The 21,224-nt window shown below is 41.9% G+C and overlaps 1 protein-coding gene across 1 annotated transcript in view; it reads right to left on the bottom strand.

The window, feature by feature from the left end:
• adcy1b (adenylate cyclase 1b) overlaps nucleotides 1-21,224 on the bottom strand; it is a 579,599-nt gene that overhangs the window by 355,527 nt on the left and 202,848 nt on the right. The window contains exon 9 of the mRNA XM_073871739.1: nucleotides 9,071-9,265. Coding sequence (XP_073727840.1) covers nucleotides 9,071-9,265 — 195 coding nt within the window. The remainder of the gene's footprint in view (nucleotides 1-9,070; nucleotides 9,266-21,224) is intronic.

The following is a 21,224-nucleotide window of genomic DNA, read 5'->3' as shown; positions in this document are numbered from 1 at the left end:
GATAAAGACAGAAAATGTTAACTGTTCATTTAACTTTGAACAAACTGTTGCTAGTAAATAACAAATATAAAATCTACAGTAAGTTACTGGCAGCTAGTTGCCAGTAATACCCAGTAATACTGTAACTTCTACAAACATTTTTACAGTGAGCATGATAGTGAGTAAATGATGAAAGATTTTTCATTTTTGGGTAAACTATCCCTTTAATGGTGTTTATACATTTTCTTTATGCTATTTACACTGCCTTTCATGGTATTGCAAATTAATTTATGTAATGTGAAACCTCTCCTGCTTTTATGTATTTTTCTTTTTTAAGGGCCATTTCCATATAAAATGGAAAGGCATTCCCAGTTTTATATGATGCCTGTTATTTATATTTGAATGGGACAAATGTCAGACATTCAAAGATAAAGTATACAATTTCTTTAGATTAAATGTATTTATGAGGGCAATGAAATGTGCAATAATATCATATGCAATGTGTATGTTGTTGTCCGTCAATGTAAAGGTTATGGGTTCAAACCCCAGAAGCTCTCTGGAGGGAACACATATTTGCGCATCCCCAACAACCAGCTGTGTGCCAACGCATCCACGCCGAGGCTGCCCTCGGTTAGTGAATAAAACGGGCGACAATGGGTATCGTCTGGCGACGCAAACAGATCTACAACACAAACTCAAAATAAAAGGTATCAGATGAATTCACTGTAAGCTGCTTTAGTTGCTTTAAAAACATCTGTCAAATGCATGCAATGTAAATGCATACATGGGCAGTATATTAGTGGCCTTTGAGCCAAATCTGTCTGGTTAATCATTCTTATGCTAATTTTTTTCTGAAATTTGTTGGAGTATTTCCTGCAAAATATTTATGAATTGAATCAATTAAATTCCAGTGAATGTTGTTCAAGCAAACATTGAAAATGCAAATGACTACCATATTTTCCTGACTATAAGTTACACCGGAGTATAAGCCGCATCTTTCAAAAATGTGTCATTAAGACGAAATAACATATATAAGTCACAGTAGACTATACGTCGCGTCTATTTAGAAAATGATTTCACAAAATCCAAGCCGAAGAACAGACATTTAATCTGGAAAGGCAAGTTCCCTTTCAGTCGGTCACTACGACGTCACGTCGTGACCGACAAATTGGGAATTGGGAACTCGCTTAGAAGGACCAATCTGCTTCGATAACTACTAAAACCCCAATGAACTTGAGGTATTTGCATAATGCTGGCGCCGCCCCGACAGGTGCGTATATAAGGTGCAGCTGCAGAATACGGAATTAGCTTTTTCACTTCGAAAGCCGGCATTATCTGCTACTGAAAAGCTACTTGCTTCTCTGGGAACGGTTGCTGAAGTTGGTTGACAAGCAGAACTAACACAACAGACTTTTTTGTCTTGAGTTTAGAGTATGCGTTGCCTTCTCCCTGTGCACATCATCAGCTGAGCACCTATAGAGTGATTTCCCTGAAAGAGTGATACGTGAGAGCTATGTGTCTTTTTAAAGACAGCCACTCTCTCGTATATTCGGAGATCAGCGTCCTTTTCAGGATAGCTTTTCATCCGTGCGGTCTTGGATGCGAGAAGTACAGGGGTTCCAGAGACGGTCACGAGCGCTGTCCTTGAACTTGGGCATCGAGCACTCCGAGGCTGCATTGGTGGAGGGTTTTTGTTCTCTCTGTGAGAGCATAACCCTCTTGGATTGGGGAGACGACTGTCGTTTCTACGGGAACGACATCCGCGCCTTTGCAGTGCTGAACGCTGCCATGGTGCGGCTGCCAAGCGCTCGCAGGACGCTCTTCGCATCACTATGCTGAGTAGGTCGGGGGATGCTTCCTCCACCTCCCAGCCTTCTCGTCCTCAGCCGGTTGAGGCTCCGATGGAGACAGCAGAATCGTGTTCTACCATTTCTGCCGAATCCATTGGACCTCCTTCTGGTCCCGCCACTTCAGCAGCATCAGAGGGGGGCCCCCCTTTTCCCTCCGAGGCGGACTTCTACAAGGAGATGTCGGCCGTGCCCGCTCAAGCGGCAGAACCGAATTTGCGGCTGTCTACGGCTGTTCAGCCTTCACCCCTCACCTCCCTCGTTGCCATGGCTCCGTTGCAGGTCCAAGCTAAGGCTTTAGAGATCTGCACGAGGGAGACCGCGACCCTTGGTCCTGCGATGTCCACAACAGTGGTTCAAGAAAACCACCTTTGGCTGTGTCTGGCTGACACGACGGACGCAGACAAGAACAACTTCCAGAATGCTCCTGTCTTACAGACCAGCCTCTTCGGCGAGTCCGGGGAGTCATTCAGCTCCGCGGCGCAACTGAGGCAATCCTAGGCCGTGCCCCGGCAGAAGAGAGCTGCCCTGGTCCACCAACGCCGGCACTTCAGTCTGCCTCTTGCTGAGGGCGTCCTGCGGCGGCCACCTTCGTTCCCCCTCTTCGGACCTCATCTCGGCAGCGCAGGGGAACCGGTCGTCAGCAGCTCGCCCTGCCCGCTTAGCCGCTTCCCGTGACAATCGGGAGTTTAAGTGGCCCCGAGATGGCCGACCCGGAGTTGGAGAGGATCACTCTTCAGGAGACAGTGATTCGCTCCTTTCCCCGGAAGCTCCTGGGCAAATGGCAGCAGGTGCGGCTGTGACACCGCTCGGGCTGCTCCATATGAGACCGCTCCATCGTTGGCTTTACGATCAAGTCCCGAGAAGAGCGTGGCGCACCGGCATACACCATGTAACCATTACACCTGCGTGTCGTTTTAATTTCACCCCGGGGTCAGACCCAGCATTTCTGAGGGCAAGATATGCCCCTGAGACAGGTCTCCTGGCATTCTGTAGCACATACGATGCCCCCAGCATGGGGTAAGCAGCCATGTATGACGGGCTTGCAGTCTCAGGGGTGTGCATAGCACCCCAACTGCCGCGAGTGGTGGGCTGTATATCTGGGACTCGTACGCTCCGCTACGGAGATGCGAGGGAAGGATGTATTAGTTGGCACCGACAACATTGCGACTGTTGCGTTTATCAACCATCGAGGCGGTTTTGCGCTCTCGTCACCTGTCGCATCTCACTCGTCATCTCCTCCTTTGGAGTCAGAAGCATCTGAGGTCCCTTCATGCCATTTTCATTCCGGGTTCGCTCAACACAGCGGCAGACGTGCTTTCCAGAGCTGCGCGCCCCGGCGAATGGCGACTCCACCCCCAGACGGTTCAGCTAATTTGAAAGAAGTTCGGTCGTTCTCAGATAGATCTGTTTGCGTCGCCAGACGATACCCATTGTCGCCCGTTTTATTCACTAACCGAGGGCAGCCTCGGTGTGGATGCGTTGGCACACAGCTGGCCATTGGGGATGCGCAAATATGCGTTCCCTCCAGAGAGCTTAATCGCTCAGACTCTGTGCAAAGTCAGGCAGGGCGAGGAGAGCCTTCTCTGGTCGCGCCTTACTGGACGACCAGGAATTGGTTCCAGAACTGATGCCCCTCTCGACAGCCCCTCCCTAACGGATTCCCTGGCACGTTGGCACCCGCGCCCGACCTATGGTATCTCCACATTGGTTGCTGAACACGCGGTAGGTTTAGGTGATTTATCGCAACGTATCTAACACCATCTCTACACGCATAAACGCTTAAATAACCTGTTCTTTGTCTGGTGCTCTTCGCAACGCGAACACCCACAGGAATGCCCCATTAATATCGTGCTCTCATACCTTCAACACCGGTCGGAGCATAGGCTGTCACCCTCCAACATTAAAGTTGATATTCCCGCCATATCTGCACATCACTTTCTAATAAACGCCAGATCGGTCGGCCTGCACAATCTATTTATTAGGTTTTTTAAGAGGGGCCCCGAAGGCTGAACCCTTCGCGTCCTCCCTCTATTACTCCTTGGGACCTGTCCATGGTGCTGAAAACCCTGCAGGACCTCCATTCGAGCCGCTGCAGTCTGTGAGTCTTAAGTTTTTGTCAATCGCATTGGCCTCGATGAAGAGAGTAGGGGACCTACACGCATTCTCCATCAACGATTCGTGCCTTCAGTTTGGTCCTGCTGTCTCGAGCGTAACACTTAAACCCAGGCCAGGCTACGTGCCCAAAGTTCCCACCACTCCCCTCAGAGATAAGGTGGTGAGCTTGCAAGGGCTGCCCCCGGAGGAGGCAGACCCAACCATGGCTTTGTTGTGCCCTGTACGCACACTGCGACTCTACGTGGTTCGCACGCAAAGCCTCAGGACCTCAGACCAGCTCTTTGTCTGTTATGGTGGTCAGCAGAGAGGGAAAGCTGTCACTAAGCAGAGGATGTCTCATTGGATAGTTGATACTATCGCCCTTGCTTAAAATCTGCAGGGCATGTCCATTTAATTTGAGAGCGCACTCCTCATCTTGTTGCCTCATCTTGGGCTTTCGCTCGTGGTTCCTCGCTAACAGACATCTGCAGAGCTGTTGGATGGGCGACACCAATACGTTCATTAGATTTTACAATGTTTGTATCGAGCCTGTCTCCTCTCGTGTTCTTTCCTCATCAGGGGGAGCACGGAGAACAGACTCGCACGTCGGCTTGCAGCCTCCGACTGGTGCTTCACAATAAGTGTCAGTATGGAAGGCCATTAAGACAAAAATGCGCAATGGTTTGATTTGTCCTTCCTCCGCTGCCTTGGCAGTTGATGTTGCGGAGCATTGGCTGTCAGCCTTCCACTAGCTGTATCCTCGCGAACCTACGTGTTTTGGCTCGGGCTCCACATTGTGTCCCCTAAGCGGGGTTCCTTTGTATTTTTCCGTGGGGTTAATCCTACTAGCTCACGTTTCCCTCAGCAGAGCACTGCTTTGCTTACACAGCCACGGCTGTCTTTTATCAACTAAGGTTGTCTTTCGCCCACCATTAGCCCTTAAACGGGGTGGTGGCTTCCGCAGCATTCCTATCCCGCTCAGATAGGGTGCTTCCCAGTCGCTGGCACTACTGTGGGGTTAAAGGAATATCTATTGGCCAGCCTTCTGCCTTAATCCTATTTCTCCATCTCCTTAAGTGGAATCGGAGGGCTTTTTGCAGACACTGGAAGAGGTCAGCTCCTAGTGGCGTTTTGGTAGGGATTCCCAATTCGTCGGTCACGACGTGACATCGTTTTCTCAGCGAAAAGAAGCTAATTTTGTATTCTGCAGCTGCGGCTTATATACGCACCTGGCGGGGTGGCGCCAGCATTATGTAAATACCTCAATGCCAAGTTCATTGGCATTTTAGTAGTTATCGAAGCAGATTGGTCCCTCTAAGCAAGTTCCCAATTCCCAATTCGTCGGTCCCGACGTGACATCTCCGTTTCCTCCTTCAGGGAACGAGGGTTACATCCGTAACCGAGACGTTATTCAACCAAACAATAGCAGACAGAACAGCGTGAAGTTCGCATACTCTTCATTCCACATTACAGAATCCATTGAATTACATAATTACAGAAGCAGCATATGGCGGACTCTCGCGATTGTAGATGATAATGTTGTCTCTTACTTCATAAATATCTAAATTCATTTATACTGACTTACAAGGCGCACTTGACTATAAGACGCAGCACCAGCCAAGTTATGAAAAAAATGCGGCTTATAGACCGAAAAATACGGTAGTATGCAAATATTCATACAGCTGTACAGAAAATTATACCTTCAAAGAAAATACAGGAAGTGAAATAGGGTAGTGTGAAGCCCCATAAAACACAAAGTAAACAGTTTAAACAGGCAAACAAGACAAAATCAGTAATCCAAAAATGAGTAATATTAATAAAACGGTAAAAAAGGTACTATTTCAAGCAGTAGCAAACCCTCTGGGCCCTCAGAGAGGAACTAAACTTTTTCAAAACTTTTAAATGTTATTTTTAATACATTTCAGCCAATTTCCCCATTACAGTCCCATTGCAGACCGATTGGTGCATAACATTAAAGTAGAGGTCTTCACAGGTCCATTTAAATCCAAAAACCCAAGGTCCAACCCGAGCGGGGGTTGGGTCTAAAAATTTAACAAGTGCCTCAGACACAGGTTGGGTATAACAATAACGGCGTTGAGTCTCGAAGGGACACAAGTCCAACAGACTGCACACAAGTCGGTGCCGTTTAAATTAGAGTAAAAAAAATGCCACTGGTTTGGGTCGGATTCAGGTCAATTTTGGGGGGGGCATTGTCTCAGGTCAAGGTCTTTTTTAAAAAGTTATATTTATGCACGTTGGGTTCGGGTAAAAGGTGATTCAGGTGATTTTGGGTCAGGTACATTTCTTTGGACCTGAGAAGACCTCTACATCAAAGTACCATGACAGTGTTTTGAATGTATACAGAGTGGTCTAATCTTGAGTTATTTGTGTTCATATGCCCCTTGATTGCTCTGCGCAGCCCAGCTGTAAAATTAAAGAAGCCCAGGCAATAGTAAATCAATGGAACAAAGATTTTAAATGGTAAGTTAAATTAACATTTTATCATAAACCCCTGTGTAGTTCTAAACCACCAAGTCCTCAGATTGTCTTCAGAACACATTTTCAGATATTTTTGAAGAAACCAAGAGGCTTGTGACTGTCCCATAGACTTTAATTTGATTTATAATTATTCTCCCTGAAAATAATAACAGACATTGCTAAAAAGGTCCTTGTTCCATCAGTAGTTAAATAATAATAATAATAATAATATGAACAAACAATTTTATTCAACAATTTGTTCTTTTCCCTGGTCATTTAGTGCGCGATCACAAGCAGACTACGACGCATGCTGCTGACGTGACCTGCTGACATAGTTGCCAATATTTCTTGCTTTTTCCTTTTTTTATTTAACACTCTGGGGTCGACTGCGGCGCGGTAATAATGCTTGTAATGTCTGTTTTTAAATGATGCAAGTGAGATCGAAAACAGATATTGTCATTCTGTGTAAACTGTATGAGAAGGAGGAGAGGGACCATCTTTCTCATGTTACCCGTTTATCTGTAATGAGATGAGATCGCCACACCCCGCGCCATTGAAGTGAACGAGCAAAGACATCCATATGCATAAATCGTGCCTCTTGCAGTCAATGGATACGCAATTCACAATTCAGTCTCTCCATTCCTTGTTGTTTCATCCGAGTGCACCAAACATGGCATCTAAATACTTATTTACTTGCGTATGTGTGTCAGTATCTTCAGACGTGAGTGTTTTCTTTGTTCTTCTGTCAAGCAGTTCTTGCGACGCGCACATACACAAACACACGAGTCGTGAACTTTGACGCGCTGTTTGGTATTCTTATAAAATATGTGATTGCAAACAGTACAATCCTTCAATTGAATTGAATTGAATTGAATTAAACACAGGATCACTCTGGTTTTTAAAGGTTTAGTTGTGAAAGTATATTTCAATAGAAATAAATAAAGAAATATATGTGTATGTATGTATGTATGTATGTGTATATATATATCTATATATATATACTACTACTACTTCTATTGATATATTTTCTATTAATTTCACAAGTATATAAATAATGTGTGTGTATTTACATTCTATTGAACATTTTTTGTTATAAATTCCCAAGTAAACCTTATCATGGTTTTACTACAGAGAAAGTTACATTCCTGTTGAACATCCCCACAAGGCTCATTATGTGGCTCATTATTCAACTCTTTTGTTCCTCAGCTGTCAATCACTGATTATTCAGCAGCTTTCCCACCTCCACACATACGGCCTTTCCCAAGCAAAAGTGTCTTAGAAATTGTTAATCAATATATTGTTTCATGTGAAGAGTAGGCCGACTGATTTTGACATCATTTTGAAGAAAAAACTCTAGACTACTAGATCTTGTTTTGAAAAGTCTTCGGAAAACATGTTTAGAATGAGTTTTGTGGACTTAAATCAGTGACTTAACATTTTTGCTTTTTCAAAAACCACGCATAAACATTTTTCTCTTAAAAATACAAACTTGTACATACATGTTGATCATATAATATTGTAGCCCAGTTTGTGCTGAACACAGTGTAATGAGACTTTTGCCATTATTATGTTTTAAAGCAACTGAAAAAAGACCAAATGTCAGTGCATTTCAAAACTTCCCCAGGGCCCTAAAAACCCCTTAGACCCAGAGGGTTAAGCCATCATGCGAACATTGTAAACAATACTTAAACAGCCTATATAAATTCCTTTTATTCTTTTCTGGGAAACATTAATCAAACTGAAGTCACAAGCCTCCCTGTTTTCATCAAAAATATCTAAAAATGTGTTCTTAAGACAATTGGAGGACTTGGTGATTTAGAACGATACAGAGGTAAGTGATTTATGATAAAGTTGTCATTTTGGGGTGAACTAACCCTTTAAGTGACTGAACAATGATATTGAGTCTGAATGGGTGGGCTTTGTCAGAATCGGCACAAGTTTAGTCTATAGGGGTTTCCCCGCTTTGTTTAAGTAATTTGATCATGAAAGGCAAGTTATTTAAATCTAATCTTTATACTGTTTTGTAGCTGTTAGGCTTTATTTGAGATAAGTAATTTTGCAGAATTAATCAGTTAATTTGCCAACTCAGCGATCATCACATGACACATTTGCTGTAATTCTGCATAATGTTTACTGCTCGTTACATACATGTAATAGAACGTTGTGCTAATTTAATATTATAATTGTTCACTGTTGAAGTATCTGTAATTATTTTGCTTTGTTGTGATAACTGTGCCTTTGTGGGATATGAGCAGTGCCTTTCAGTCATATGTTTTGGTAACTGGACTGTGGTCTGTGGGGGTTAGATGGCCTAGGTTCAAGAGTCACTGTTCGCTACTGATGTTAAGTACCAGAAGAATTAGATGAAGCAATCAGATTCAACCAAAAATTGAAGTGTGGAACACTGGACACTTACGAACAGCAGCAGCTTTGCTTATACATAGCGGAAAAAAGAGGGGCTGTGCAAGCAAAGAATTCATTCAGACAGTGACTGAGGTCATGTTGGGCAAAAAACAACCATCTCTGACATCAAAAGCACTATGAACAAATTAAATTTAATTGACTTGCTTTGTGTCAGGAGTTCCACAAATGCATATGCATGAGTTGTAGTGGTATTGTAAAGTAGTGTTTTGTATGTAGCATGCTTTTGATGTGCAGTCAGCTCTCACCCTGTGCTCCTGCTCAGAGTCTTTATACATGAGTGTGACGAAATGCAGCTCAGCCATGTTAGACTTTGTCTGCCGGGCCTCAATCAGACGGCTAATGTACCGGTTTACTCTTGTTCCTGGACTGACTTGAGTTGTGTTTGCTGACATTGATGTCCGGTTCCTGAGCTTCTCTGGTGCTGAGCAGAGCACCCTTCTCTGCCAATCAAAGACACAGAGAGTTTCACAGGTCTACAAGACCACAGATCACCAAATGAAAAATACAATTTCATGAGACTGTGTCTGAGCCAGCAAAGACTTGATAATCAAAGAACAGCTGTGTGTCACATCATACAACACTTCTATTGTCCTACAAGAAAGATTTATTTTGCAAAGTAAATGTTTAACAAGCACTCCAAAGGGAGATATTTACTTTACAGAAAACACATTTCAAAAACTACAGCATCAAAAAGTACAGCAAACAGCTTATTGGGACTACATCTTGCTTATTCTGTATGCTGTGACTTTACAGTTTCTAGGCCCCTTCGCGTTGGACTCAAACCAACGATTGCTCCAGAATGGGAGTCGAGTGCTTAAACAAGGGGTGATGTTTACAAACACTAGCTGGCCTCAGTTACACCTACAAATGTGGTATTGGTCAATCCATGCGTTGAACTGACAAGGCAAAACGCATGCATTAGTACTGTTTTTTTTTTTTTTTTTTTTTTTTTTGATTGCTTAAACACATTTTCTTGAAGTATTATAATTTTCTTAAAAGCTTTCCACTAAAAAACATTAAATCATGCTCAAAAGCAAATTTTCCTTAAGACATGACCCTAAAGCTTTTAAAAACACACACAATACAACATTGTCCTACAAACTGGTGAGATCAGTTCAAAACAATACTATAAAACTGCTAATAAGTTGTTTGTTGTTCTACCCCTTAAAAACCTTTTTACATGAGGAACACGAAAAATGACACCATAGATGTATACATTTGCACTTTTTTATCTCATGTATTTATTTGTACTGAAAAATACAATACACCAAAAACAACAAACATGTACCGCTATATTGTGATGATACACAGTAGTTCATAAAATATACAGTATAAACGTCTCAGGTTATGCATGTAACCCTGGTTACCTCGAAGGGAACGAGACACTGCGTTGCCATAGCAACACTTTGGGGAACGCCTCTGCATGACTGATCTTGAAGAACGTGTAACACATAATCAATAATTTGATGACTGGATTTAGGCTGGATTGCCGTGCGGACCAGGGGTATAAGAAGGGATTCCACATAAACACACTCACTACCAAGTGCCGAAGCAAGTGCCTACAGGGATGCAGGAAGTCTGGCATGGAGACGCAGCATCTAGTTTCCTTCTCAGGGAACCAGGGTAACATACGTAACCTGAGACGTTCCCTTCCAAGGAACTGGCGCTGTGATGCCATAGGAACGCGTTGGGGAACGAGATGCCCATGCTTTCATACTACCAAATGCCTTTGGCGTGTATAACTAAACACAGTCAAGGCAAAAGAACCTGGGACACTAAAGAGGGGTCAAGGTCTAAATGTTAAAAATTACAAAAGGTAAGCGGTGAAGACCAACCGGCCGCTTCACATAAGTCCTGGAGCGAAGTGCCTGACCCTAAGGCCTTAAATGCAGCCATACCCCAGGTAGAGTGGGCCCTCACAGCGACGGGTGAATGACGCTATGCAAACAGATCTACCTCTGCGCGTCCAAATCTCTTCCAGATAGAGTAATCATATGGTCTCTACAAGCTCATTTGGGAACATAAGGTCCTTCCAAAGGTTTATGGTAGGCAGAGACTGCCACCTCCTAGACCTTAAGAGTGGAAGGAGTTAAGCCAGCAGAGAATCGCTGCTGCAGAAACCTCAGCAGCACATCAACACGGCAGTTGAGTGGGTTTGTTAGGCGAGTTAAACACCAATAGGTGAAAGATTCTCCACTTAAGGGCATAAAGCTCTCTCGAGCGTTGTCCAGACAAGATATGAGGTCCTTCCAGAGGGAGTATGGTAGGCAGAAACTGCTGCTGCCTAAACCTTAAGAGTGGAAGGATTTAAGCCGGCAGAGAATTGCTCCTGCAGAAACCTCAGCACCACATAAACAGGGCAGTTGACTGGGTCGTCAGGTGAGCTGAATACCAAGAGGTGAAGTTTCTCCATTTAGGGCCTAAGCTTTTTCCTTGAGGGAGCTCTAAAGTAATCATATGGTCTCCAAAACCTCAGTTGGAAGCATGACATTCTTCCAAGGAGTATGGTAGGCAAAGACTGCTGCAACCTAAACCTTAAGAGTTTAAGGAGTTAAGCCAGAAAATAATAGCTCCTACAGAAACCTCAGCACCACGTAAACAGGGCAATTGACTGGGTTTGTCAGGAGTAAAGTATGGTCTCAACATTAGGCCAAACCGACAGCTACCATATCTCTAGCAAGCTTCCTCCAGAACTTCTGTGGCAGAGTGATTGGGGAAAAGAAGAGAAAGCCACATTGAGCAGTGTGTGGTGTCATGAGATGCAAACAGAACTCTGCACGTCCAAATCCTCTCCAGATGTGGTTCACCATATATAGCTGGAGTCTCAACTCCCCAGCAATGGGTGTTGCCATACAAGGCATCTGCCATATGCAAGTGGCCTGGGATCTAAACTGTCATCATTGAGCAAAGTTTGTCCAGAGACCACAAATGCCATTATCCCAAAATCGATAATGTTGTGGTTTTGCCCTATCGGCCTTCCATAACTCTACTCCAACCTGTGGGCGATTTGTCTGTTGTCAGCGTCACATGCCAGTAGCACACACCTAAAGCAGGCCTTGGGATAGAAACCAAGGTTTTCTCCACACCACCAGAGCACGCAGGCAACAATGCGTGACTTTCATTGCAGACCTCCTTAGTAATTTATTCAATAAACCACCAATGTGATGTCTGTCTGGACAAGCACATGATGGCTCCTCAGGTCTGGAAGTCCAATCCATACCACCATTATTTCCATGGCAATTTGAGTGCCATAGGCGATGATGAGTTTCCCAGCGATTTTGACCTTCTTGGCTTGCCATAATCGCACCAACCTGTGAGGGATGTGACTGTTGTCAGCATCACATGTTGTCAACGAGCAACCAACACAGGACCTTGGGACAGAAGCCATGGTTTACTTTGTTACCAGAGCACGCAAACAATGGTGTGTGACTTTGATCATGTGAGACGGGTTTCCCCTCGGGAAAAACCCTCCCGTGTTGAATGGAGACATAAGCTCTAATGTAAGGAATCAGTCCTCAGATCTGATTGCATTACAAGTCCCCTCCTTTTTTGGAACAACAAAGCAATGGCCGTAAGCTGTCATTTCTCTCAGTGGAGGTTCTACAGCCTTCTGAACCAGAATGTATTCATGCTCCACCACTGGAGCCAGCTGTATGCAGGTGAATGTTAATTGCAGCTGCCTGTCGTACTACGCACTGAAGGGAAGCAGGCACCATAAATGAGGTGTGAGCTGCTTCGCTTTAATAAGAAATAGTGAGTGCCACAAACTAAGACTTTACCCCCCTCAGCAGATGAGGGTCTCGAATCCTAACACGCAAGATCATTATCCGACTTATGGCGCACCAGTGGCTGGATAAGGAGAATAAATGCTGTACAAGCAACACACAGGGTAGAAACAAAATCACAGTTTGACTTTATAAACAATGACACACAACTCATGCAGGCTGTGACAGGCAGATATACATACATAGCCTACACATACAGGTGTAAATATATACGTATATTATTATTTTTATTATATTCATGTACATATAATACCTTCATACTGTAAAAATAGGAGGCTGCACGTTTAACCTTAAACAGTAGCTTACATAAGCGGATTATGAAGCTGATCCATCTCTCCAGAGATAGACAGCTAAAATGTATGGCTCTTACGCAGGGCACCTTCCTGATCCGGCGTGAGAGAGAGGGGGACATCAAGTGCAGGCGGAGATACCACCACCTGCACTAAATCATATCGCAACTCCCACAAGGGCATCGGCCGCTGAGAAGCGGGATCATAGCCACGAGCCCAAGCTTCCTAGAGAGCGACAGACAGTTGTCATGGGTGTAAGCAGGGATACCGCCACCTGCACGAAATCATCTTGCTCTACCTTAAGCTTTTTTACCCGCTGTCATCACTCCATTCAATTTTCAATTCAATTCAAATTTTATTTATATAGCACAAATTCGTACATCGAGGCAATTCAATGTGCTTTACAAAAAGAACAATGCTAATAAAAAATGAAAAAATAAAAACATCACAATAAAAAAACAGGAAACACACAGACACAAAGTTGATTCAAGGATAATAAAATAACGATATAAAAAATAAAATAAAAAAACTGTAATGCTAAACAGTGTGGCTATTTTTAAAAGCTCTGTCATAGGCACAAGAGAAAAGAAATGTTTTTAATTTGGATTTGAAGATCAATACATTTGTAGCACATCTGATTTCTTCTGGTAATTTATTCCAATCATGTGCGGCAGAGATGCTAAAAGCAGCTTCTCCATATTTTGTTTTAACTCTGTGTTCCACTAACTGACCAGAGTTTGTTGATCTCAGGTTCCTGTTTGGTTTATATTGTTCAAACATTTCAGAAATATACTCAGGTCCTAAACAATTCAGTGCTTTTTAGACTAAGACCATTGCTTTAAAAACTATTCTGTGACTGATAGGAAGCCAATGCAAAGATTTTAGAACAGGGGTAATGTGCTCTATTCTCTTAGTCCTGGTTAGTAATCTAGCAGCTGAATTTTGAATAACCTGCAGTTGCTTTATAGTTTTTTCGGGAGTGCAGTTAAGAGGCCATTGCAATAATCGACCCTGCTAGAAATAAAAGCATGAATTAGCTGCTCTAGGTCTTTTTGAGGTACCAAGCCTTTGATTCTAGATATGTTCTTCAAATGATAGAATGCTGTTTTGGTGACCGCTTTGATATGACTGTTAAATGTGAGATCTGAATCTATCAGAACACCAAGATTACGAACTTGATCCCTAGTTTTAACAGCACGAGAATCTAGTTCTTTAATAATATTTGCTCTTTTATTTTTGTTACCAAATACAATAACCTCAGTTTTATCTTGGTTTAATTGTAAGAAATTTTGGTTCATCCAGATTTTTATTTGCTCTATACTGTGGAACAAAGAGTCAAGTGAGCTGTTGTCATCTGATTGAGGCGCCATATAGATTTGGGTGTCATCGGCGTAACTGTGATAATTAATTTTATTATTCTGTAGAATCTGACCTAAAGGTAACATGTAAAGATTAAACAGGAGTGGTCCGAGAGTTGATCCCTGTGGGACTCCGCAAGTCATATCCAACCTATCTGATTCAGAATCTCCAAAGGTAACAAAATAACTCCGACCATGCAGGTGAGATCTGAACCAGTCAGGGACTGTCCCGGAGACTCCTGCCAAGTATGCCAGACTGTCTATAAGAATTCTATGATCTACAGTGTCAAATGCTGCACTGAGATCTAATAGAACGAGAACTGTTATTTTGTCAGAGTCAGTATTCAGCCGTATGTCATTTAAAACTTTAATTAAAGCAGTTTCAGTACTATGATGTGGTCGAACTCCATAAAGCAATAAGCGTTCCATCTTTGTTTCTTTGGCGCTTTTCCAGCTTACTTGCGAGTGACGTGCTTACGTTTGGGAGGAGTAAAGTGCTGACGTATGTGGTTTCATTAACCAGATCTATTTACACTTGTCTAGTTTCGTCTGAAATGCGTCCCAGACCAGTGGTCCTGAAGTGGTTTGAGCGATCGGATTTAAATCCGTCTCGAAAACGTTTCAGAGGGCATTTACACCTGGGGCCCTATCTTGCACCCAGCGCAATTGACTTTGTCAGTGACGCATGTATCATTCTTATTTTGCACCGGCGCACAGCGGGTTTTTCCCTCCACAGACCCACGTCGGCAAACTAGGGAATGAACTTGCGCTCCCTGGGTGGTTCAGTTTAAAAAAGGAGGCGTGTTCCGGCGCAAACCATCCCTGATGCTATTTTGCAGTTTCAAAAAACAATTGCGCCATTGACCAAAAAAAACTAGTCTAAAGTCAGTGGCGCGTTGCGCGTGGTTCATTATGCTATTTTAAGGGCGCATACTTGACCATAATGTATAGCGTGCACAACGCGCACACACTTTGCTTATCTAATCTACACAGATGCAACAGTTATTTTCAGTGTTAATAATAATAATAATTCATTTTATTTGTGGGCGCCTTTCAAGACACTCAAGGACACCTTACAATAATAAAATACATAGTTAAGCAATAAAAAACAGCAACACATTAAACAATAAATACATAAAACCAATACCCAATAACAATACTAAATCAATCATGATAAGCTAGTCTAAAAAAGTGAGTTTTAAGACGTGACTTAAAAATTGAGAGACTAGAACTGTTTCGTATATCTTGAGGTAAAGTATTCCAAATTTTTGGAGCAGTATAACTAAAGGCTCTACCTCCCATCGTAGTCAAGCGCACAGATGGTACAACGAGAGTCACTGAAGCAGAAGACCTTAGGGTTCGAGAAGGTACGTACACATGAAGAAGGTTGCTCAGATATGAAGGTGCTAGATCATGAAGGGCCTTGTAAGTGAAAAGTAAAATCTTGAACTGGATACGGTATCTAATCGGAAGCCAGTGAAGGTGCTCTAAAACTGGAGTTATGTGCTCATTCAATGGTGTTTGTGTAATGATCCGAGCTGCAGAATTTTGAACCATCTGAAACTTATGAATAATTTTCTGTGAGACACCACTAAGCAGAGAGTTACAATAGTCAATTCGAGAAGTAACTAATGCATGCACAAGGACTGCAGTACTATTAACAGAAAGAGAAGGTCGGAGACAATTGATATTACGCAGATGGTAGTATGCTGATCGTGTTATATTATTGACATGTGCCTCGAAAGAGAGAGTACTGTCGAGAATGACACCCAGACTCTTAACCTGAGAAGAAGGAAAGATAACAGAGTTGTCAATATTTAGTGTGAAGTTCTCACAATTGCGCAGTGTTCCTTTAGTACCTACTAGTAAAATTTCAGTCTTCGCACTATTGACCTTAAGAAAATTGCATGTTAACCATGATTTAATTTCAGAAAGACAGAGCAACAGAGAAGAAGATTGAAACATTGAATTTGGCTTTGAAGATATATAGAGTTGGGTGTCGTCCGCGTAGCAGTGAAAATTTATATTAAATTTTCGAAAAATTTGACCCAATGGCAGTAAGTACACGATGAACAGAATAGGGCCCAAGACTGAACCTTGAGGAACACCACTGGTTATCTCAGATATCCGCGATTTGAATTGTTTGATCTGAACAAACTGGGTCCGACCAGATAAATAGGATCTGAACCAGTCATGGACTGTACCAGTAATCCCAATAGAAATCAACCTCTCTAATAAAATGCTATGTGAGATTGTGTCGAAGGCTGCAGTTAGATCCAGAAGAACGAGTATTGATAGAAGTCCTGAATCTGCAGCCATTAGCAAATCATTTGTGACTTTAATAAGTGCTGTTTCAGTACTATGGTATGGACGATAAGCAGATTGAAATTGCTCGAACAGATTATTCTCTGTAAAATGATTATGTACCTGCTGAGCAACAATTTTCTCTAAGTCAGTGTTGGGGGTAACGCATTACAAGTAACTTGAGTTACGTAATAATATTACTTTTCTGAAGTAACGAGTAAAGTAACGCATTACTTTTTAAATGTACACATTAATATTTGAGTTACTTTTTCAAAAAAGTAACTCAAGTTACTTTTTTAGTTTAATTAATTTGATTAAAAATATGTACTGAATTAAACTTAACGTATGCACTCTCTGTGCCTGTGTGGAAACAGTTTGAGTCAGAAACTGAGATGGCAGGCCAGAGCTAAACATTTTTGTGATGAAATATGCAATTTCTGAATGCAGAACTTTTCAGTCATAAAAACACATGCAAGGCCTGAAAGAGATCAAGCTTTAGCCAAGAAAAAGTAACGCAAAAGTAACTAAAAGTAACGTAAGCATTACTTTCCATGAAAAGTAACTAAGTAATGCAATTAGTTACTTTTTTTGGGAGTAACTTAATATTGTAATGCATTACTTTTAAAAGTAACTTTCCCCAACACTGGTTATTTTTTTGCAAATCATAAATTGTTACAATAAAAAACATTAACACATAAGGGAAATCATAGTGGTGAGCATTGTGGTGATAGTTTTTATTTATTGTATGGCTGCGTTAAAAAATTCTCATGCAAAAACGATTAAAATATTTTCATAAGTTTGTTGTGTGGCTGTATTACGTTTATTTTATGTAAATAATAATTAAAATGTTTTCATAAGAAACCTTAATGTATATGAACTTGATTTGCAAGTGTCCTTTGTGGTTGGACCTTGCTTGCGTTTCTTGGGTCAGATTTCAAAGCCCCCAAACCCTTTCAGTGGTGAGGGTGGACGCAGTGATGTCCTCTGCTGGTGTCAGGTCATGTGTAGAGGCAGATCCACCTCCCGTTACACGGCGTGCCCGATTTATGCTGGCAAGCTTGGAATTCCCCCATCTCCTGAGATCATTGTAGCCCTTGGCGCAAAGATAGGGATGCCAGCTGATGAGACAATTGTGGCTATATTTCCTCTCACGCCTGTTTAACCTACGCTGATTTGGGCGGGTTTCTCCCATCCCCATACAAAACAACTTCTCTGTCTTTGACTGTTCTTACAAGAACGTGGGTCTCCTCGGCTGTGAACCGCTCCTGGCGTGCGCCTGGTAAATCCGTCATTATAATAGCAACCCGCCATGGAGCTTGCGCCCTTGCGTTTAAAGGGAATGTTGGATAGCGTTCATTTGACGTTACGCCCAAACCACACCTATGAATAATGAACCTACTTCAGACCAACCCCTTATTGATTTGCGCCTTGCGCAAGAGTCATTTCTCCCGCCAGGAAAATAGCAACAGCGCTCAAGATCCGCCCACAAAGTCACTTGCGCTTTGCGCTTCGCACTTGCGTTTCAGATCGTTAAAATGGGGCCCCTGGTCTTTTTACGATCGGATAGCTATCCGATCAGAGAAAACGCATGAAGTGACCAGGTGTAAAAAGCCCCAATGTCATCTGTAAAGCACAGGGGGGAGCTTTACAGGGGGTATGGATTATCTAAATGAAATGTAAATGAGCCCTATTGTCACTCCCAGCAGCAGACAAAGATGAAAACGGCACAAACTTTTAGAGGCCATTTTCTCAACTTTAAGGTTTTTGAAGTGCCTACCTTCAAATGGCCACAACTTCTCCAAATATTATCAGATTTCCATGTGTTACACATCGTTGGAAAGCTTGGATACTACACTTTCAGAATTTGTGAATAATCCGACTTGTGTCCCTACTTTCCGTGATTGGTTACATATACATGTGTATCCTTGTCTGTGATATCGCGCCAACAGGGAGATACACACTTTTTAAACATACTTCAGATTTATGCAAACATACACGCAGTGACTTGCTGAGGCACTGAAAGCGAGTGTGTTTGTGTGGGATGCCTTCTTATACCCCTGGTCCGCATGGTTTCCAGCCTATATCCAATCATTGAATTATTGATTATGTGTTACACGTGCTTCAGATCAGTCACGCCGTGGAGTTCCCCAAAGCATTGATATGGCGAGGCAGCACGAGTTCCTCGAAAGGGAACTATACTTGAATATATTCCAAACATTGGTCTTCTACTCTGTCCAAGGTTTCTACAAAAGGGAAACGGTAGGTGTTCTGGATCGAAAACATTATTGATAGATATTTCAAATCTTTAAAACAAACATGCCCCTACCCCCCAAAAGGATCTAGACCTTTTAAAAGCCCTGGGAGACATAGAGCAGATGCACATGTTGCAGGCTTGCAGTATCGCAAATAAGTGTACTTGCTTGATTAACTTTTTTACCAGTATTTGCTAGAACCCTGTAAAGGTTTGGTAGAACTGAGTGCTCTATCCTCCTGATCATTAATAGACATGCCCCTTACTGCTGATTGGCTACATGTGTATTGGTACTTGGTCCAATACACTTTTCAAAAGTGTTTTTTTGTAATACCGCTTATCCCCCTTTAAGGTAAAATGCATAAAAATGATTACAAACTGCGCAGCAGAATTTACTCCATAAGGTTAAGCACAGTTGATCTTTTGACACCAAACATGTGGGCTGAAATGCAATATTACATTCATAGACACCACAGAGTAGACCACGAAGCCGCCGCCAGGCGCCGCCATTTGGGCCATTTAGAATTACAGCTGCCGCCAGCCAATAATTTCCTAAGCCAAATTGAGCTGCCATCTGATAAAGTTTGGCTGAGCCAGCTAGAATTATTTGCATCAAATATTAATTCTATCACATAGAGACGTACACACACAAAATATATAAACAATACACAAGATATATTTTCCCACTGGTTATAACACCAAAGTCTTGTGCTCGTTGCTACGATACACAGAGGCCACTTCTCAATCCAAAGGTTTCAGCTTGTGGAGCGGAGGTCACATATGCAGGCTGCATACGTCATTAAGCCTGGTTTATTTAAGTTAACTTAGCATTACATTCGCAAGCCAATTTACGATTAACTAAGAATAAGAATAAACTTTATATTTGTTAATATTTTGAAATATTAAAACAATATTAATATTAGTCTTGATGACGTATGCAGAGTAAAAATGTGACCTACGGAGGCTGCAGTCTTTGGATTGGGAAATCGCCAGAGACTATGAGATTGATGACCAATTAAAATTGCTCGTTTTCCGTACAGAAGAAGCGATGCATTTTTTTCTTGCACTGAGGTGAAAAGGCGGAAAGAAGCAAGCAAGGTAATTTTGATCTCACTTCTCACATACTTTCCTAATTCCTACTTACTTTTTTTAAAACTTAGACCTACCCAAACTTTTGTTAAATCTTCAGGGCATGGTTGCACAAACACCTGAATAAAAGATTGATGTTATGAACCAAATATTCTGGAACGAAGAGATTTTCTAGCACTGAACGTGATATATATCATTACATATGGAATTGCATGTAGCGGAATAAGTGGGATATATAAAGTATTGCACAGCAAAAATATAAAACCTTCAAAAGTGGACAATATTATAATGTTAAGTGTATGATAAATGCTTGGACACTCAGCCACAGGCCGAATACTGAACAACCGAACATGTTTTTTATTTTATTTTTTATTTTATTATTTTGCCAATTTTCAAACCGTAAAATTTTCAGAATATTCTTTTTTTCTATATTTATTACATTGTTATTATTTAACAATGAGTCTCTCAATCTCCGTGAATTCAGCAGACAAAGACCCAGGATCATAATCGCTGCTGTCTTTCTCATACGCTGAATGTCTTGATTTTAAATGAAGAATGAAACTTGTAGTGCTGTGTGTTTTTGCATCTTTCTCTGACAGTTTAAAATGCTTCCACTAACATGTTTGCTGCATTTATGAAGTGTGTACGCCTTTCACTCTGCGCTGGTTGCAATTTGATTGTGTCATTCACAGCCGAATTACATTGTTGACAGTGACTATATTTTCGAGTTCCCTTGCTGGCTCCTCTAAGCCTTAGACTCCCTCCATCAGGTTGTCGTCTCAGTGACCTACAAAAATAGAAGTTGTAATTATTGTAGCTTCAACATCCTTCAAAAAATAATAGAAGTATCAGTATTCAAGGCAATTTGATGCCTTTCTTTTAATTACAGTAGAGCTACATTACATTTTTGTGTAACAGCACAAAAGTACAGCATTCAAAAAGTACAGTAATGAGCAGTGTGAATTACACATACCTGTTTTTCCCTTTCTAGTCATCTTCATCCTCCATGTTCACCTACTAATTCTTTCACCATCTGCTCATCCTCTTCCTTCACTCGCTACTGCTCCTCCTCCTCCCCCTCCTCTCTGGTGCCCTCAACCTCTTCCTTCATGTTTTTCCATTGTTTCAAAACTGAATGAACTGGCCCGGGCCCTCTTATCTACCAATTCAACTCAATTCAATTTTATTTATATAGCACTTTTCACAATTAGTAATTCTATTGAAGCAGCTTTACATAAATAGAAGCAGGGGAAACACAGAAAAATCTATTAAAGGTTCTGATTGGTATGTGATAAATTCTGACTCATAATATTTCCACCAAG

This window comes from Misgurnus anguillicaudatus, chromosome 2, assembly GCF_027580225.2.
Source record: "Misgurnus anguillicaudatus chromosome 2, ASM2758022v2, whole genome shotgun sequence".
Lineage (NCBI taxonomy): Eukaryota > Metazoa > Chordata > Actinopteri > Cypriniformes > Cobitidae > Misgurnus > Misgurnus anguillicaudatus.
Note: the sequence above shows the minus strand (reverse complement) of the source record. Positions and strands in the feature narration are given on the sequence as shown.